The sequence below is a fragment of the Balaenoptera acutorostrata genome, chromosome 13 (genome assembly GCF_949987535.1).
Source record: "Balaenoptera acutorostrata chromosome 13, mBalAcu1.1, whole genome shotgun sequence".
In the NCBI taxonomy this organism is placed as follows: domain Eukaryota; kingdom Metazoa; phylum Chordata; class Mammalia; order Artiodactyla; family Balaenopteridae; genus Balaenoptera; species Balaenoptera acutorostrata.
In genome coordinates this window covers 60,327,955-60,344,128 of record NC_080076.1, presented here as the reverse complement: position 1 = coordinate 60,344,128, position 16,174 = coordinate 60,327,955, and the positions used below count along the sequence as shown (strand labels likewise).

At 42.4% G+C, this 16,174-nt stretch overlaps 1 protein-coding gene across 1 annotated transcript in view; it reads left to right on the top strand.

Annotated features, from left to right (window-relative positions):
• Window positions 1-375: 375 nt before the first annotated feature.
• The window catches only part of L3MBTL4 (L3MBTL histone methyl-lysine binding protein 4), a 308,033-nt gene continuing 292,234 nt past the window's right edge, over window positions 376-16,174 (top strand). Inside the window, exons 1-3 of the mRNA XM_028162388.2 lie at window positions 376-427; window positions 778-880; window positions 14,618-14,672. Coding sequence (XP_028018189.2) covers window positions 809-880; window positions 14,618-14,672 — 127 coding nt within the window. The 5' untranslated portion in view covers window positions 376-427; window positions 778-808. The remainder of the gene's footprint in view (window positions 428-777; window positions 881-14,617; window positions 14,673-16,174) is intronic.

The following is a 16,174-nucleotide window of genomic DNA, read 5'->3' as shown; positions in this document are numbered from 1 at the left end:
AATGTGCTCAGTCTGTAGTATTTAGGGTCACTGTTCAGGGGGACATATCAAATAAGAAGTTGGATGTATGATTCTAAAACACTGGGGAGTACAGGTGATTTGAATCCATTAAACTTTAAAAAACTTACAGGTAAATTGTAGTTAAAATTATTCAAAGGGAATGACCTTCTGAATTATAGCTCCAATGGGACTTCTGTAATACTAGTGGTTGGTTCTCCAGCATGGTTAATCGCTCTATCAAAAAACTAATTCCAAGTAACTTATTAAAGAATGCCTACTACTTACTAATGTACCAAAGGATGGTCATGATAAATTGGATTGGTGAAAAGTTTTCTTCTCTGTTGCAGATTGCCGTGCTATGCCTTGTATGACTAGGACCTCGTACCTAGAACACCTCTGCCTTGACACTTGTGGAGACTCAGACCACGTGAGTACAGAAGCTGTATAGGAAAATTGCAGCGAATCCTAATTGGTTAGTTCAGCTAAGCAGAAAACCAAAATTTCGTGAGAGGGAGGACCAAAGAAATAATATCTATTTTTTGTGACGTATTCTAGATGAGGTGGAAAACTTATCTCTTTTCCCCATTAATTTATTATTGTACTAGGGGCTGTAAAATCAACAGTGAAATTTTTGTGTCAGCTTATTTATCAGGGTATTTATGACAACCAATTATAAGAAGTATAATTGAAAGCATGGTTATTTTTGTTTGTTTGTTTGTTTTTGTAATTCTAAAGGAGAAAAAACCCCATCACTCTTTCTGTGGCACTATTTTGCAGAAAAACACTGCTAAGGAGTGCTAAAGTGGCAATGAAACAGCCCAACAGGAAGAGGAAGCTCAGGATGGATTCCAAAGAGCGTTTGAATCAGGATGGATGCTTGGTAGGTTGTCAGTTCCTGGACCCTTCCTGTAGTTTGTGCTCATTGTGGGAATTTGCAGTGTAATTGTACATTTCCTACAGTGACAGCAGAGGTGTTTTTTTCAGTCACTCGAAACCGGTTGCTTCTGGTTGAGTTTTATGTAGAATGGTATAGAATATATGTGTCATTAACTCTGGTACATTTTAAAAGGCAATCTTGGGAACTCCCTGGCGGTCCAGTGGTTAGGACTTGGTGCTTTCACTGCCGAGGGCCCGGCAGTGAACTAAGATCCCATAAGTCACGCCGTGCAGCCAAAAAAAATGATAATCTTCATATGAAAGGTGAAAGGAGGCCTTTTCTTTTAAAAAGATGGAGGTAATCGATCGTTATCAAGTAAGGGACAGAGGTTGTGAACTCACTGTAGGTGTTGTGTTTGTCAGGGTTCTCCAGAGGACCAGAACCAATAGGAGTAGTTGACAGTCCTGTCACAATCTGTGTCCCTACTTGATAATGATGAATTATATGTATATTTGTAGAGAGAGACGTATTTTAAGGAATTTTTAAAAATAAATTTATTTATTTTTATTTATTTATTATTTTAGGCTGTGTTCAGTCTTTGTTGCTGCGTGTGGGCTTTCTCTAGCTGCAGCAAGCGGGGGCCACTCCTTGTTGTGGTGCACGGGCTTCTCATTGCGGTGGCTTCACGTGTTGCAGAGCACAGGCTCTAGAGCGCGCAGGCTTCAGTAGATGTGGCGTGTGGGCTCAGTAGTTGTGGCTCGTGGGCTCTAGAGCGCAGGCTCAGTAGTTGTGGCTCATGGGCTTACTTGCTCCGCAGCATGTGGGATCTTCCTGAACCAGGGCTCGAACCGTGTCCCCTGCATTGGCAGGCGGATTCTCAACCACTGCACCACCAGGGAAGCCCTATTTTAAGGAATTGACTCATGCAGTGATGGGGACTGACTAGTGGCAGTCTGGAGACCCAGAAAAGAGTTGATGTTACAGTCTTGAGTCCAAAGGCCATCTGGAGGCAGATTCCCTGTTCTTCAGGGGGAGGTCGGTCTTTTTTCTTGCAGGACCTTCAGCTGATTGGATGAGGCCCACCTCACTGTGGAGTGTAACCTGCTTTTCTCAGATTCTACTGTTTAAATGTTAATTACATCTGAAAAATATGTCACAGTAACATCTTGACATCTAGAGGGCATACACTGCATCGTGCCTCTAGTTCCCTGTGCTGTTTCCTTATGACAACTTCTTGTATTCCTACAAAATGTCAGGGTGGGCAGAAGTGACCAGGAGACCTCCTCCGTGGTGATGGTTTTGGGGATGGTAGGCCATTAGAGCGTTCTCAGGGGCTCTCGTCATTTATTTGGGGGTGGGTTTTGGTGTCTTCATGTGGGTTGTAGTCGTGCATTTACACATTATGCCGTGGTGAAGTGACACAGTGTCACACTTACATTCTTCGGTTTGATGCCAGGTTGGTGTGTCTCCATGACCCCCAGGCGTTAAATGAGAAGTGTCCAGCGACGACCTGGTCTGAGGTTGGTTTTCAGATGTTACACATAGGCCCGCGTCAAGCTAGAGAGCTGTTTCCTCAGCCTCAGCCCCACTGGGAAGTGGCGTGGCTAACGTGGGGGCTGAGGTCCTGTTCCCCTTGAGGTCCAGACGGGACCGGTACTGTGAGCGCCGAGTGGTCTAAGTGTATCCCAGAGAACTAGCTGTCTAAGAGGTTGCTTGGATCAGACGTGGGGAGGCCTGCACCTGTCTTGAGTTATGTGAGGATGCTGTTCTTCTCAGCATTTTAGGTCTGCTGTGTCATGTCTCCTGAGGAGAACAGGGTATTTGATGTGTTTAAAGTTATTCTTGGACAGTGGTTCTCCTGCTGTGGTCTCTGGACCAGCAGAGTCAGCATTGCCTGGGAGTTTGTTAGAAATGCAGCTTCTTTGGTCCCACTGTAGACCTGCTGACCAGATGCTCTGGGCGTGGGGCTCAGTGGTCTGTATTTTACCAAGCCCTCCGGGCAGTTCTGATACACGGCCATATTTGAGAAGCATTGTCCCAGGGAAAAAGTTGGACACATCTTACCTGCTAATAGTGCTAGAGCTAATCCATATTGTCTGCTGCATATTTAAAAAATATTTTAGTGTAAAATCTGAGACCACTTCTCCTATCTAAATATATTTTCTACTTTTTCTCAGTATCATTTCCCTTCAAGCTGCTAAAATTGTTACTGCCCCGTCTTAGTTCTTGTTACCTTGCCCTTCAACATGAATGAATATTTAACCTGCTATCTCATCTGTATTGGCACAAATCCCAGTTTTCTCCTAAAGCCCAACTTGGTTTCCAATTTAATGCTGGTGCTTTTACCATTATTTCCATCCCACACTGGGGTTTTCGGTTTTGTGAACCCCAGGGGTGCTCAGCACTTACTACGCAGGTGCTGTTTGAGCTTGGCGCCTTGCGTAGCTGGATTTCTGAAAATATCTGTTGAATGATGTTCCTGGTGTTTAATAACATCTCCGTGCAACTGGACTTCTTTGGTCAATAGTAAGAAAATGATATTTCCGAGGGCCGTATTACTCATCTGAGGTCTAAGGTGTTTAGAACATAAAATTATTTTAAAGGATATTCACAGAGGACCAGGGGAAAGATGTGCATTTGGGGTGAATTCCACGTTGCCATGTCCGTTTGGGGCTTATTGCCAGCGTCCGTTTCCATTAGTTAAGTTGAATGGTTTAATTCACAGAGCAGGGTCACATCTGTGGCTGCATTCAGCGTGGAGGGAAAGGGGTTCAGTCACTGAAATCATGTTTGAATTTTGCTTGAAATATCAATAACATCCTTTACTTTCTATGTTACCCTTCTTGTTTTAAAGTGACATTTCCAGCCAGCCAAGCAAAATAGCATTGGCAGGTTAAGAACATAAAACATCAAACTGATGACAGTTGGGTGCTTTCTAAACATCTGCTTTTGAGACAGTAGTGTCAGGAGATGTGATAATTTTTAGATGCTGATATTAATATCTGTCAATGAGTGTCTTCCTAGACTAGTATTTCCATGTAGAATTTTAAAATATTTATTTATATTTTTCAGTATGCAGACACATGGTTAAAAAAGACCACATAGTACAGACGAGTATTGAAATAAGAAGTAAATTCTTTACTGAGTAAATTCTCCCCACACCTGCTAAACCCCCAGTCTTTTCATAAAGGTGTGACCACTGTTTACACTTTCTTGGGTATCTATATAGGGATCAACAAACAAAACAAAAAAACAAAAAAGAAAGCTAAGAAACCCAAATCCTTTATGCATGTACACATATATACATAATACATACATATACATAGCCCAGATGGGCTTACACTCTGGCTATTGTTCTGTACTTCGCATTTTTGCGCTTAAGCATGTATATCTTGGAGATGCAAATCTTCTCATTGTTTTCAGTGGCGCATAGTATTCCACTCTGTGAATGTACCGTAACTTATTGAAACAGCGCCCTGCTGTAAACATTAAGGTGATTTTTATTTTTTGTCTTTACACACCAAGTTACATCCCGTGTTCTTATTCATATGTCTTGGTATACTTTTGCAATTGACTCACAGGCAAAATCTCACCAGTAGAATCCTTGTCCTAAAAAGTTTGTGCCTATAAAATTTTGATTCGCCTTTCACGTCGTCCTGCAAAGAGGGCGTCCCAGGTTACACTCTGACACCACCCGTGACGGTGCCTCTGCTCCTTAGGCTTCATCTCACGTCTTAACGTCCCGTGTGCTCAGTTCTGCCGTGTGGACGACTTGCCTGCTGGTCTGGCAGGTGGTGCTGCCGCAGACTTGAAGAGAGGGCTTCCCCTGCCCCTTGGACTCCTTCTCACGTCATGCTTTTCACAACATCCCACACAGAGATGAGTGTCCTGCGGGTGCCTTGGTGGCCTTGGCCACCCCCCACCCCTAGGACTGCTGGCAAAGTGTGGCCACATGGTAACTGGGGAAACGAAGCATTGTTTTCAAAGTGGTTTCGTGGATGTTTGGTGCGTACGTGGGTGTTCTGGGCATAAAACCCCAAACCATATGTAGGCTGTACAGTTTCAAATTCCCTTCATAAAAATGCAAGTTTCTCAAGTGAAAAAAGGAGATTTTGTTTGACTATACAAGAATAAAGTACGTGTTGTCTAATTGTGTATATAAAACACCTGATGCTGAATAAATGTTAGTGCCCATTCTTCCTCTCCCTCTGCAGCTCTTAAAAGCCTGTGAATCTGTACCTAATTCATGAGTTATGAACTTTGAGAAATAGAAAGATGAGGCATTATTTATTCTTAAGCATCTTAGAGTATTGCTGAATAAAAGAGAACTGACTTAGGTCGAGTAATGCAGTGTGACTAAGATCTAAGATCCATGTAGCCTTCAGAGAAAGGTAGGATCACTGAGGGCAGAGTCTGACCTTGAAGGATGAAGAATATCTAAGATGTCCATATTTAATGCTTTATTTAGTTTATTTAAAAATAAAAATATCTAATGCACATGTAATGCTGTTACAACACATGGCTCTTAAGTACAACCTGGTAAAATGCAAAATGAGGGAATACAGATTATTTGCTTAAAATCTGGATGTTCTGTAGGCAGCTAACCTTGAGACTCTCAAGGAAGTTGAAGGGTCATAGCAGGGGCTGTCTGGCCAAGGAAGCAGCAGGAGGCTGGGTTGGGGGCTGGAAGCAGATACGACGACCTGTGTGATGTCTGGCGGGATTATAGTGGCTGTAATGACTTTTCTGACTGAGCAGTTTTGTAGGGTGAGTGCTGGGATGCGAGTCAGGGTATTTGGATTTTGGTCTTTGGCTCTGGTGATAAGTAGCTCTGTGACCAAGGACAAGCCCTTTGCCAGGCTGAGGCTCAGTTTCTTTGTCTCTAGAACAAAAGTCTTAGATTAGAAGATTTTTAAGGGCCTTTTAATTTCAGTAAGTCTAAGGTTTGGTACACAGTGAGATAGTAAGGTGAGTGGGGTGCATGTGGGTGGCCAAATTCAGACGGTCTTGATGTTGGGGCCACTGGACTTGACATACCAACAGGAGGGAGCCGTGGTTGGCTGCAGCTGGGGCGGAGTGCAGGGCAGTGTTTTTTTAATAATATCCTTAAGTAGACATCAAAAAAATGTTTAGGGTAGGATTATTTCATTTTCTTATTTTTTCAGTGGTATCTGACTTTTTAAATCCTTTTGTTGCCCCGCACACGACTGATAGCAGCTTGTATCAGCGAGTAGAATCCATCTATGTGTGGAGGAACTGCAGAAAGGAGATGTTAATAAAAGTGTTTTAGACTTTTTTCCCTTTTTTTGGGTGTAAGTCTTAACAAATACTGTTTTAAAATATGCCTGCGTTTTTGTTTTTGTTCACGCTTAGCCAGGTACACGGGTCGAGACGACTGCCATTGAGAAGGATAGTTTGTGATTCCCGTTTCCCGGGGGGGGGGGCACATCACACCGGACAGGGCCCTGTGGCGAAGCACCAGAGTCGGTCAGGGGGCCGCAGGGGCGAGGGGAAACCAGGGGCAGGAGCCTCTATCGCGGTTTTCTCGGAAATGAACGGGGGAGGCAAGGTGAACAAGCCAAGCAGGTTCAGGAGTGGCTAGTTTGGATAATTTCGGTGGTCTCTGGCTACCGGGCTGTCTCTGATCGTCCAGTACCTGACCCAGGGTTGGTTTAGGGCAAGTGGATAGGGTCCCAGTGACTGCAGGAGCCAGTAAGGAAAGGGGAGTGGGCTGTGGACTCAGGAGGCATGACCCCCGGGCTCGTTGTTTGCTGTCTCCAGGAATTGGCTCACACTGAGAGGGGCAGTCCCTCCCCGGTCCACAAGGCCGCCAAATGTCAGTCACAGAATACAGAAAAGAAACGTCGTCGTGATGAATACAATTACGAAAGAGAGATTCCATTCGGGGTATTTGAACGAGAGGAGGGCATTTGCCTCTGTGTCTGCATCTCAATTCCAGTAGAGCAGTGGGGACCACCCTGTCCTGTATTTCTATCTGAAAGGTTAATTTCGGTTATCTTCAGTCTGCGTCCCACGTGGGATCAGAGCAAAAGAGAATTTTGAAAAGTAGACTTGACACAGCAGGTGAAATTCAAATAATAGTTTATTACTGGAGATATTGTATAGGGTTTTAGTGTTTTCTATAGTTCCGGAAACCAGTAGGTATCACCCTTCATTCTTTTTTTTTTTTTTTACCAACTTTTTTTTTTTTTTTCAAAGTTTAGGGCTGCTCTGTTTATTTATGTATTTATTTATTTATGGCTGTGTTGGGTCTTCGTTTCTGTGCGAGGGCTTTCTCTAGTTGCGGCAAGCGGGGGCCACTCTTCATCGCGGTGCGCAGGCCTCTCACTGTCGCGGCCTCTCCCGTTGCGGAGCACAGGCTCCAGACACGCAGGCTCAGTAGTTGTGGCTCACGGGCCTAGTTGCTCCACGGCATGTGGGATCTTCCCAGACCAGGGCTCGAACCCGTGTCCCCTGCATTAGCAGGCAGATTCTCAACCACTGCGCCACCAGGGAAGCCCACTCTTCATTCTTGTGGAAGAGGAACAGCAGGATGCTTGAACGTCCTGTGCTCAAGGACCTGTCTGACAGTGAGCGAAAGGAAAGGGTGTCATCTGGTGGTTCCACGGTGACGACCTGAAATTGCCAAACACAAATCAGTGGGTGAAAAACCCTTTTGCTTTGCTTCCTTGATTGGATTTCTCAGACTGGGAACAGTAGGCACTGATTAATTAGAAAACATCACTGTAACGTGTAGTAAAAGTATATGATGCATCCAGGGCCATCAGGAAGGAACAGAATGTCAAGCCTTTTTGGTTATTTTCCCAGCTCATAATCCTCTCTTCCAGAACGATGGATTTGAGTTGGCTAATGGAAATGTACCACAGCAAAGACTTATTTTATGTTCCTTAAACTATTATCTCCCCTTTTTCAGAGCAGTGTTCTTTTTTTTTACTTAAAGCTTTATTTTCAGTTTTCAGAACTAAAGTTTGAAACCCGAGAAGGCACAGTAATGGTTTTGTTTTTCTCAATTCATCTTGATTTCCTGAAGTGTTCTGTTTGAGAGGATAAGGAAAAGTGCTCATTTTTCCTTTTTTAAAAAGATTAACTCTATCCATTGATAGCAGTGTGGATTTACTACCTTTAGGAAATAATTAATTAACCCAGACAGACGCAAAGAATGTTAAAGCTAGCAGGAGCTTTGGAGAACATTTAGTCCAATCCCTTTATTTTACAGACAAAAGAAATCAGATCCAGAGAATACGTGTCATTTGTTCCCAGTTACCTAGCTCTTTGGGTAAATAGGTGGGGTTGGGATTTGGCCTTAGGTTATCGGACCCCCAATTCAGCATTTTTTTCTGCCCTATTATATGATATTAAATCATTTTTTGTTTGCAAAAAAAATGTCCTAAAAACGAGGTCAGTATATCGTAAGAGAAATGTAAATTTATTCTGTAATACAAAATCATGATCTTTCATGTGTATGTCTACATATCTATAACCTTACTCCATCTAAAAAAACACATGGACATCAGGAGCTTGAGTAATTTAACTTTGAAGCGAAAGGTAATGTTATTTTTGTGAGGAATATGTTTTTTCTATCTAGGTAGAATTTCAGTAGCAAATAAAGAAGTGTGAACCAAACATTCTAATCCACTAACTGAGTGACACACAGCACATTATATATTTCTTTTTATATTTGAATGATACAGTGATTATAGAAATGCTTCAGTAGCTGTTGTGCTCACATAGCCAACCCTGTTTCTTGTTACCATTTCAGTTTTGCGGTAGAACATTTATGAGAAGAGACTTGCCTTGTTTTGAATTACGTAAATTTCCTGTGCATTGAGTGGGTAAAAGAGGGATGGAGTTGGGGTGAAGAGCTGCCGTAGAAAATTAGACCTGATTAAGTTCATCATCTCACATGCAGTGGAACAGAGGTAGATAGGATTGGGTTACTGCCTCCCTGTTCTCCCCTCCCCCATGACCATGGACTTGCAGCGCCTTGTGTGGTCCACAGACCTTCAGCAGCGGCATCACCTGGGGGCTTGTTGGAAACTCGTGCTCTTAGGCCCTTCCCAGACCCACGGAATCCAGATGTGCATTTTAACAGGCTTCCCAGATGATTCATATGCATGTTAAAGTTTGAGGAACACTGGGTTATAGTATGTTTTGTAAGGATGCAACTGTATTACTTGCACAAAGATATCCATGAAAACTTTGGACATGAAATCTGCTAGGCACAAAAGTACCATTCTTGAACCTTGCATTCATGCCTTGAGTCAGCAAGTATTTGTTAAGCTGGACGAGGGGCCAGGCTATGCTTTGTGGAGGAAAGATGGTTAAGACCCTGTCTGACTTCAGCAAGCTCAGCAAAGCAGACGAGACCAGTAAGAGAGAAGCTGGTCATGCAGTGTGGTAGGCCCAGTATTAGAGATTTATACAGGATATTTCCAGGCTTCAGAAGGTTACCTGACTTAGCATGGGTGAGGTGGGAAGCAGAGAAGAGGAGGTAGGATCAGAGAAAGCTTCCCGGGGGAGAAATAGGCACATGTTAGCTTTCTGTTGATGATAGCAAATCACCACAGGCTTAGTGGCTTATTACAACACATTGACTGTTACCTCACACTGCCTGTAGGTCAGATGTCCAGGCACGGCTCAAATAGATTCTCTGCTCAGGGGCTCAAAGGGTAAAATCAAATGGTTGGACTGAGTTCCTTTTGGAGCTCTGCGGCCTCTTCCGAGCTCAGATGGTTGTCGGCAAAATTCAGTTCCTTGTAGTTGTAGGACTGAGGTTCCTGCCTTCTTGCCGGCTATCACGCAGAGGCCAGCCTCAGCTCCAGGGAGCCCCACAGTTCCTTGCCATGTGGTCCTCTCACAACAAGGCAGCCTGCTTTTTTCAGGCCAGCCAGAGACTCTCCTCCAGTCAGCTGAGGGGAGTTGTACGTTGTAATGTAATTGAGGGGGTGACCATCCCATCACTTCTGCCATTTTCTGTGGTCTAGAAGCAAGTGACGGGGAGGGGACTTGGGGGTGGCTTCTTGGCGTCATCTGGGGATCCTGCCCACCGTGAGGTGATTTCACTGTGGCTGGGAGGGAGAGCGGGACGGACTGCGTGACCGAGGCGTGGGTCCTGGAAGCCGCAGAGTGAGTTCTGGGGACTCTGAACAGGAGATGCAAGAGCATTAGAATGAAGATGAGGAACTAATTTTGTGCTGGCTGAGTTTCAGGAGCCTGTAGGGCATCCAGATGAAGCCGTACAGTGGACTTGGGATCTGCACATCTGTAACTTGATGGAGGGAGACGTGGGTCCATTGGTCGCCGTGTGTGAGACTGAGTGGCCTGGATGCCAGGGGCTGAGCGAGGCAGGCAGGGGGCGGGGTGGAAGCCCTGGAGGGCAGGGTGATGGTTGTGCAGGGGTGGAGGCCGGTGCACGCGAGCTGTGTGGAGGACGGACCCTGCACAGTGGGATGGGGAGGAGGGAACGGCGGGGACACCGAGCCTTCGCTTTGTCCTCGATCAGCCATGAACAGCTGGCAGACACCTGAACAGTGAAGGGCAGCCGGTGCACGAACACTGGACATTGCATTCCATTTGTTCCCTAAAACCCAGCACTGTTCCTGGCACATTAATTGCCCAATAAATATTCTTTAGATAAGTAATTAACTCAGGGTTTTAAGATTCCTCTTTACTCCTCCCTCAGGATTCTTCTTCCATCAGAGATCTTGTTCATCCAAGATATGCTTTTTCAGTTAGAAAACATATAGAAGATAACTTAAGTTTGATTAAGTCTTGATGCACTCTTGGCAGTTTGAAATCTGGCAAAACACCTATGATAACTGCCATTAACTGAGAGTCTACATGTGGCATGTGCTTAGTAGGGCTCTACCCGTGTATCTCTAATCCTCAAAACAATTCAGTAAACAAGTTATGATTACCTCCAAGTCACAAATTAGGAAACCGAAACTCAGAGAGGTTAAATCACTTGCCCAGGGTCACACAGCTGGTGAGGGGAGAAGCAGGGGTGTAAACCCTCAGCTGTCTGACTCTAAGACTTGTACAGAACAGAACCTCTTACTGCGTGTAAAACACAAAGTAGCCCAGGAAACATATCAAAACATCAGGCTGTAATAAGTAAAGCATCGTGGCTCTGGTACTTGGATAGACAGGTAAACTAAAGAAACAGAAGAGGCAAATGCACCTGGGGGTTTAGTGTATAGGACACAGGTCTTAGACTGATGGGAGGAGGGGGACTATCCCATAAGTGGTCTTGGGACAGGTGACGAGCCACCTGGGTAAAAATGGTGTGTCTCAACTTCACCCCATGTCCTGGCACAAATTCCAATTTGTCAAAGATTTAAGTGTAGGAAATAAACCATAAGTGTAAAAGGCATAAACAGAGAGGAAGGTTTTTATGATGTGGGAGTAGAGAAGGATCTTCTATTACTCAATAATAGCAGCCATAAAAGAAAAGTTTGATAATTTTATTTCTCAAAATAAACAACAAAAATCCTTGCATATTAAAAATACTGTAAGAGAAGTGAAAAAGAGAAATGACTAACCAGGAAAAAATAAATAATGCCTCTCATATTGTAGACAAAGGACTAATCTTCCTAATTTATTGAGACCAAAAGATGAGTAGTCATTCCAACAGAAAAAAATGGGCCACAGATGTAAAGAGATATTTCACACAAAAGGAAATACAATGGCTTTTAAATATACAGTCTTCAGCTTCTTCATAATGGAACAAATGCAAATAAAACGATAGTGAGATATTATGTTTTTCATCATCATCTTGGCAAAAATCCAAAACTTTGCTATCACACCCTGTGGGCAAGGCTCTGGGCAGACAGGCCTGATCCGAGGCTGTGGGGCTGTTGAGTGGGGCTTGCTGGGCGCCAGACCTGGCAGGAAAACACGAGTCTGGTTTGACCCGGCTGGTCCACTTCTGGGAAGTCATTCTGTACACATCCTGGCACATATGCAAAACGCCCCGTGTACTGGTTTTCCACCGCAGCGTTATGTGATTGGAAAAAAGATTGGAGACAACCTGGACATCCATAAACATGGGATCAGTTAAATAAATCATGAGGTATCCATTCAGAGTAATACTGTTTAACTGCGAAAAGAAGGAGTGTGCTCTTACAACCTGATAGAGACCTCCAGGGTATTTTAAGTGAAAAGAAAAGTAGAAAACAGTGCTACCTTTGTGCGCAAGAACAAGAAAATAAGAAAATATATTCTCTTTCTTTTTGCATTTTTATAAAGGAAACTTTGCAAGGATATTTCAGAATCTAGTAACGAAGATTTCTGGGTGGAGGTATTATACGTAGGCCAGATGGGGGAGAACGGGTTGGGGTGGGAGGGGAGTTTTCACTGTATTAATTGTTTCTCTATTTATTTTTACCTTGAACAATGTGAACTCAAAAAATAAAATAAATTATATGTATAAACTAAGGCATCTCAAGGAGTCTATCATAATCAATTCTATATGACTATATAAACAAATGGCAGCCTGATTCAGTCATCTTCAGACTTGTTGGTTTGTTCACCTCATCAATAAAGAAACTTCAGTCACATATCTGGATATATATGTATTATTTGTTTATTGGAAAATTATATGATTTACTGTATACAAATTGTATTTTGTACCTTAAAGCCATAGACTAAAAAAGAAACAAAAAGTACAATATAAAAATGAAATGAATAGTGATTAACAGTTAAAAACTAGTTTGCTCTCATTAAAATATTAATTTTTTGAAACCTTGTTTTAAAGCCTTGTGTTCCTGTTATCTGAAGTCTACTTTTTAGGTTTAGTTCTAATGGCTGTCATAGCTTAGATGACCAACCCTCTTGGTTTGTCTAGGACTGAAGGGTCCTCCAGTTATGGGACTTAAGTGCTGTGACTGGATCAGTCCCAGGCAAACTGGGACAGTCAGTCACCTTAGGCCTGGCTTAAAAAGATAAAAAAGTCTACAAACAATAAATGCTGGAGAGGGTGTGGAGAAGAGGGAACCCTCTTGCACTGTTGGTGGGAATGTAAATTGATACAGCCACTATGGAGGACAGTGTGGAGGTTCCTTAAAAAACTAAAAATAGAACTACCATACCACCCAGCAATCCCACTACTGGGCATATACCCTGAGAAAACCTTAATTCAAAAAGAGTCATGTCCCACAATGTTCATTGCAGCACTATTTACAATAGCCAGGACATGGAAGCAACCTAAGTGTCCATTGACAGAGGAATGGATAAAGAAGATGCGGCACATATATACAATGGAATATTACTCAGCCATAAAAAGAAACGAAATTGCGTTATTTGTAGTGAGGTGGATGGGCCTAGAGTCTGTCATACAGAGTGAAGTAAGTCAGAAAGAGAAAAACAAATACCGTATGCTAACATATATATATGGAATCTAAAAAAAAAAATGGTTCTGATGAACCTATGGGCAGGACAGGAATAAAGATGCAGACGTAGAGAATGGACTTGAAGCCACAGGGAGGGGGACGGGTAAGCTGGGACGAAGTGAGAGAGTGTCATGGACATATATACACTACCAGATGTAAAATAGCTAGCTAGTGGGAAGCAGCCGCACAGCACAGGGAGATCAGCTCGGTGCTTTGTGACCACCTAGGGGGGTGGGATAGGGAGGGTGGGAGGGAGACGCAAGAGGGAGGAGATATGGGGATATATGTATACGTATAGCTGATTCACTTTGTGATACAGCAGCAACTAGCACACCATTGTAAAGCAATTATACGCCAATAAAGATGTTAAAAAATAAAGAATAAAATGTGAAAGAATGAAAAAAGAAAAGATATGTCCCCAAAATTAGAGGAATAAACTGTAGGAAATGATTGTTGACCAAACTTACTGAATCCTGATACTTTTTTTATCAGCATCATCCATCAATTATGCAAAGGTTTTGTGTAATTCAGCTGCTGATTATCATCTTCTTGGATGACAATCACTTTGTCTTGGAAACTATTCAAAAGTATTGCATATTTATACTTCCATAAGTGAGTTGAAAGCCCGCTGACACTCTTAATTTGAAAGATCTTAAAATTGGGAAACTCTGTCCCTCAACTTTTAAGTGTAAAATTATTATGAGTTTTTTTTTATAGGGGGCATACATTTTTTTATGGCCATAAAACTATGTAAGTGAGACACGTATCAGGACAAATGCTCTTGGAGTATCTTTCAAAAAAGAAGTGATTCTCTTAGTCTTTGCTAAATGGTCGACTTTCCTCCAGGAGTTGCTGTGAGCCTGGCCTGATGCACTGCTGGTTCCGTGGACAGAAGCTTTGCCTTCTCAGGGTCGCTTGTGTTTGTGGTTTCTTCGCAGGGATCTTTGAAGGCATTTGTCCGTCCTGTGAGGGTTGGTTGGGCTAAACTTGGACCTTAACTGAGCCTCATAAGCTGTAGCAGGTGCTGGCAGGCCGAAAGCCAGGGGAGGATGGAGGGCTTGGCGGGGGCAGGGGACGCCCTTCTTCCCTCAGCCTGCCTTTGAACCTTCCTTTCTGTCATATCTGAGCCAACAGAGAATTAAGACAATAACAAAGGGTTCCTCCTGCGTCCGAATGGGTGGTGGTGTGGCCGGGCGCTGGCTGCTGATGTAGGTTCCTTCCATTCACAGCGCTCTTCGTGGCTTGGCTTCCAGCAAACAGAAAAGTCAATTTTCAGTGTTTCAAACAATTACCCAGAAACAGGGTCTAAACCACATTTTCTGTGTTCTAGGAGCAAGCTGAAGAAGAAAAGAAGCCCAGGGATGGTGTGACCCCTCTGAGTCACGGTAATTGTCACCACCCTTTACAGTTTTGCTTTATAATGAATTACTTTTAAGTGACATTTTTATTAGATAGCTACAGTTGGTTTAGGTTTATCAATTTAAATCTATAATTATAGTATCGCTTGTTGACAGTGTCACATGCTCCCCTGTAGACTTCATCAGTGTCATCTAAGACTTTCAAATATGTGTATCAAGAAAGTCGGAAGCTCTTAACTCATTTATTTGCCTTTGAAAAAAGAACTGATTTGTAAACTTTCCCTGTGAACAAGAAAACAAATGATGCTGCTTAGTTTGTTTATAATTCTTTGTTTAAGCTTTTCCCAGATTGGTTTAATCTTCTAATGATGGCATTCGTACCCTTCTATTGGAGTCATGTTTTACAGGAGGTTGTACATTTGCTCCAAGGTAAATGTCCCTCATTATGGTTTTTAATACATCCGTAGGTTTTAGATAACAGCTTTTTAGTATTCAACTAATTCTCTGATGTTTTAAATTTTAATCAGCAAATGCAGATGCTGTTTCCCTGGAATACATATTCCATACATATTGTGATTACTGCTATACAAGCAGGCAGCTGTTATTAAATTTTCTGTAAAATATAGTTGAATGTCCAACATTTGTGCTACTCCTGGTGGGAAAGAAGCATGTAAATTTGATAATTCTCCTCTAATGAACTTTTAAAGTACCATAAGTATTTAAGTTTCTTTCCCTCCAATAATGGAAACAACTGAAAATATCTTAAAAAATGACAAACAAGTATTGAGGTTTTTAAAGACCATATATAATGCTTAGTCTTGGCACGCAATATTGAAAATTTGTGATCTTCTACCTAAATGATTTTTAAAAATAAAAGTTGTTTTCTATCAGAAGCAAAATATACCGCTTTAAATTTCTTTTCTTCTTTTGCTGTCACCCCAAGTCCCATCATGTTCTTTGCTGAAAAAGCAAAATAGAATACAGTAATTTGACAGTTATGTAACTTGATGTTCAGTTTCATTGAAATACACTCCAGTTATGCAACACTGGGATTCTAGAAATAAATTTGGACTGTACCTGGCCCCAACAGCAGGGGTTTTTTTTTAAAACAATTTTATTTCTTCTCAGAGAGAGGTTGTGATTTATTATGTTGTTGTCTCTCCCCTGCAGCTATATTTTCCACACTAATGTAAATTGTTTTAGATTCTCTTATTCTACGGTTGAAGCATTTATTCTGGGAAAAGAAAAGCAGACTTAAGCCAACAAATTAAAAATATTCAGTCCTCAAAACTAAGATTTTTTTAGTAATTTAGTATTTATAGTTTTCATTGTAGCCAGTTACAGGTTTATCTTAAGTAGTTTTTCAGTTTTACTAGGAAATAGCTTTTTGCTGTTGTTCTTCCTTTGCCAGACTTATTTTGTAGTTAGTGGTCCATTCCCCAAAGTGTCGTCCTGTGGCTTATTCTTCTCCAAATCTGACGCTGGTGTCATTGCTGTTTTCCCCAGCTGTGGAACATAGCTAAATGTTT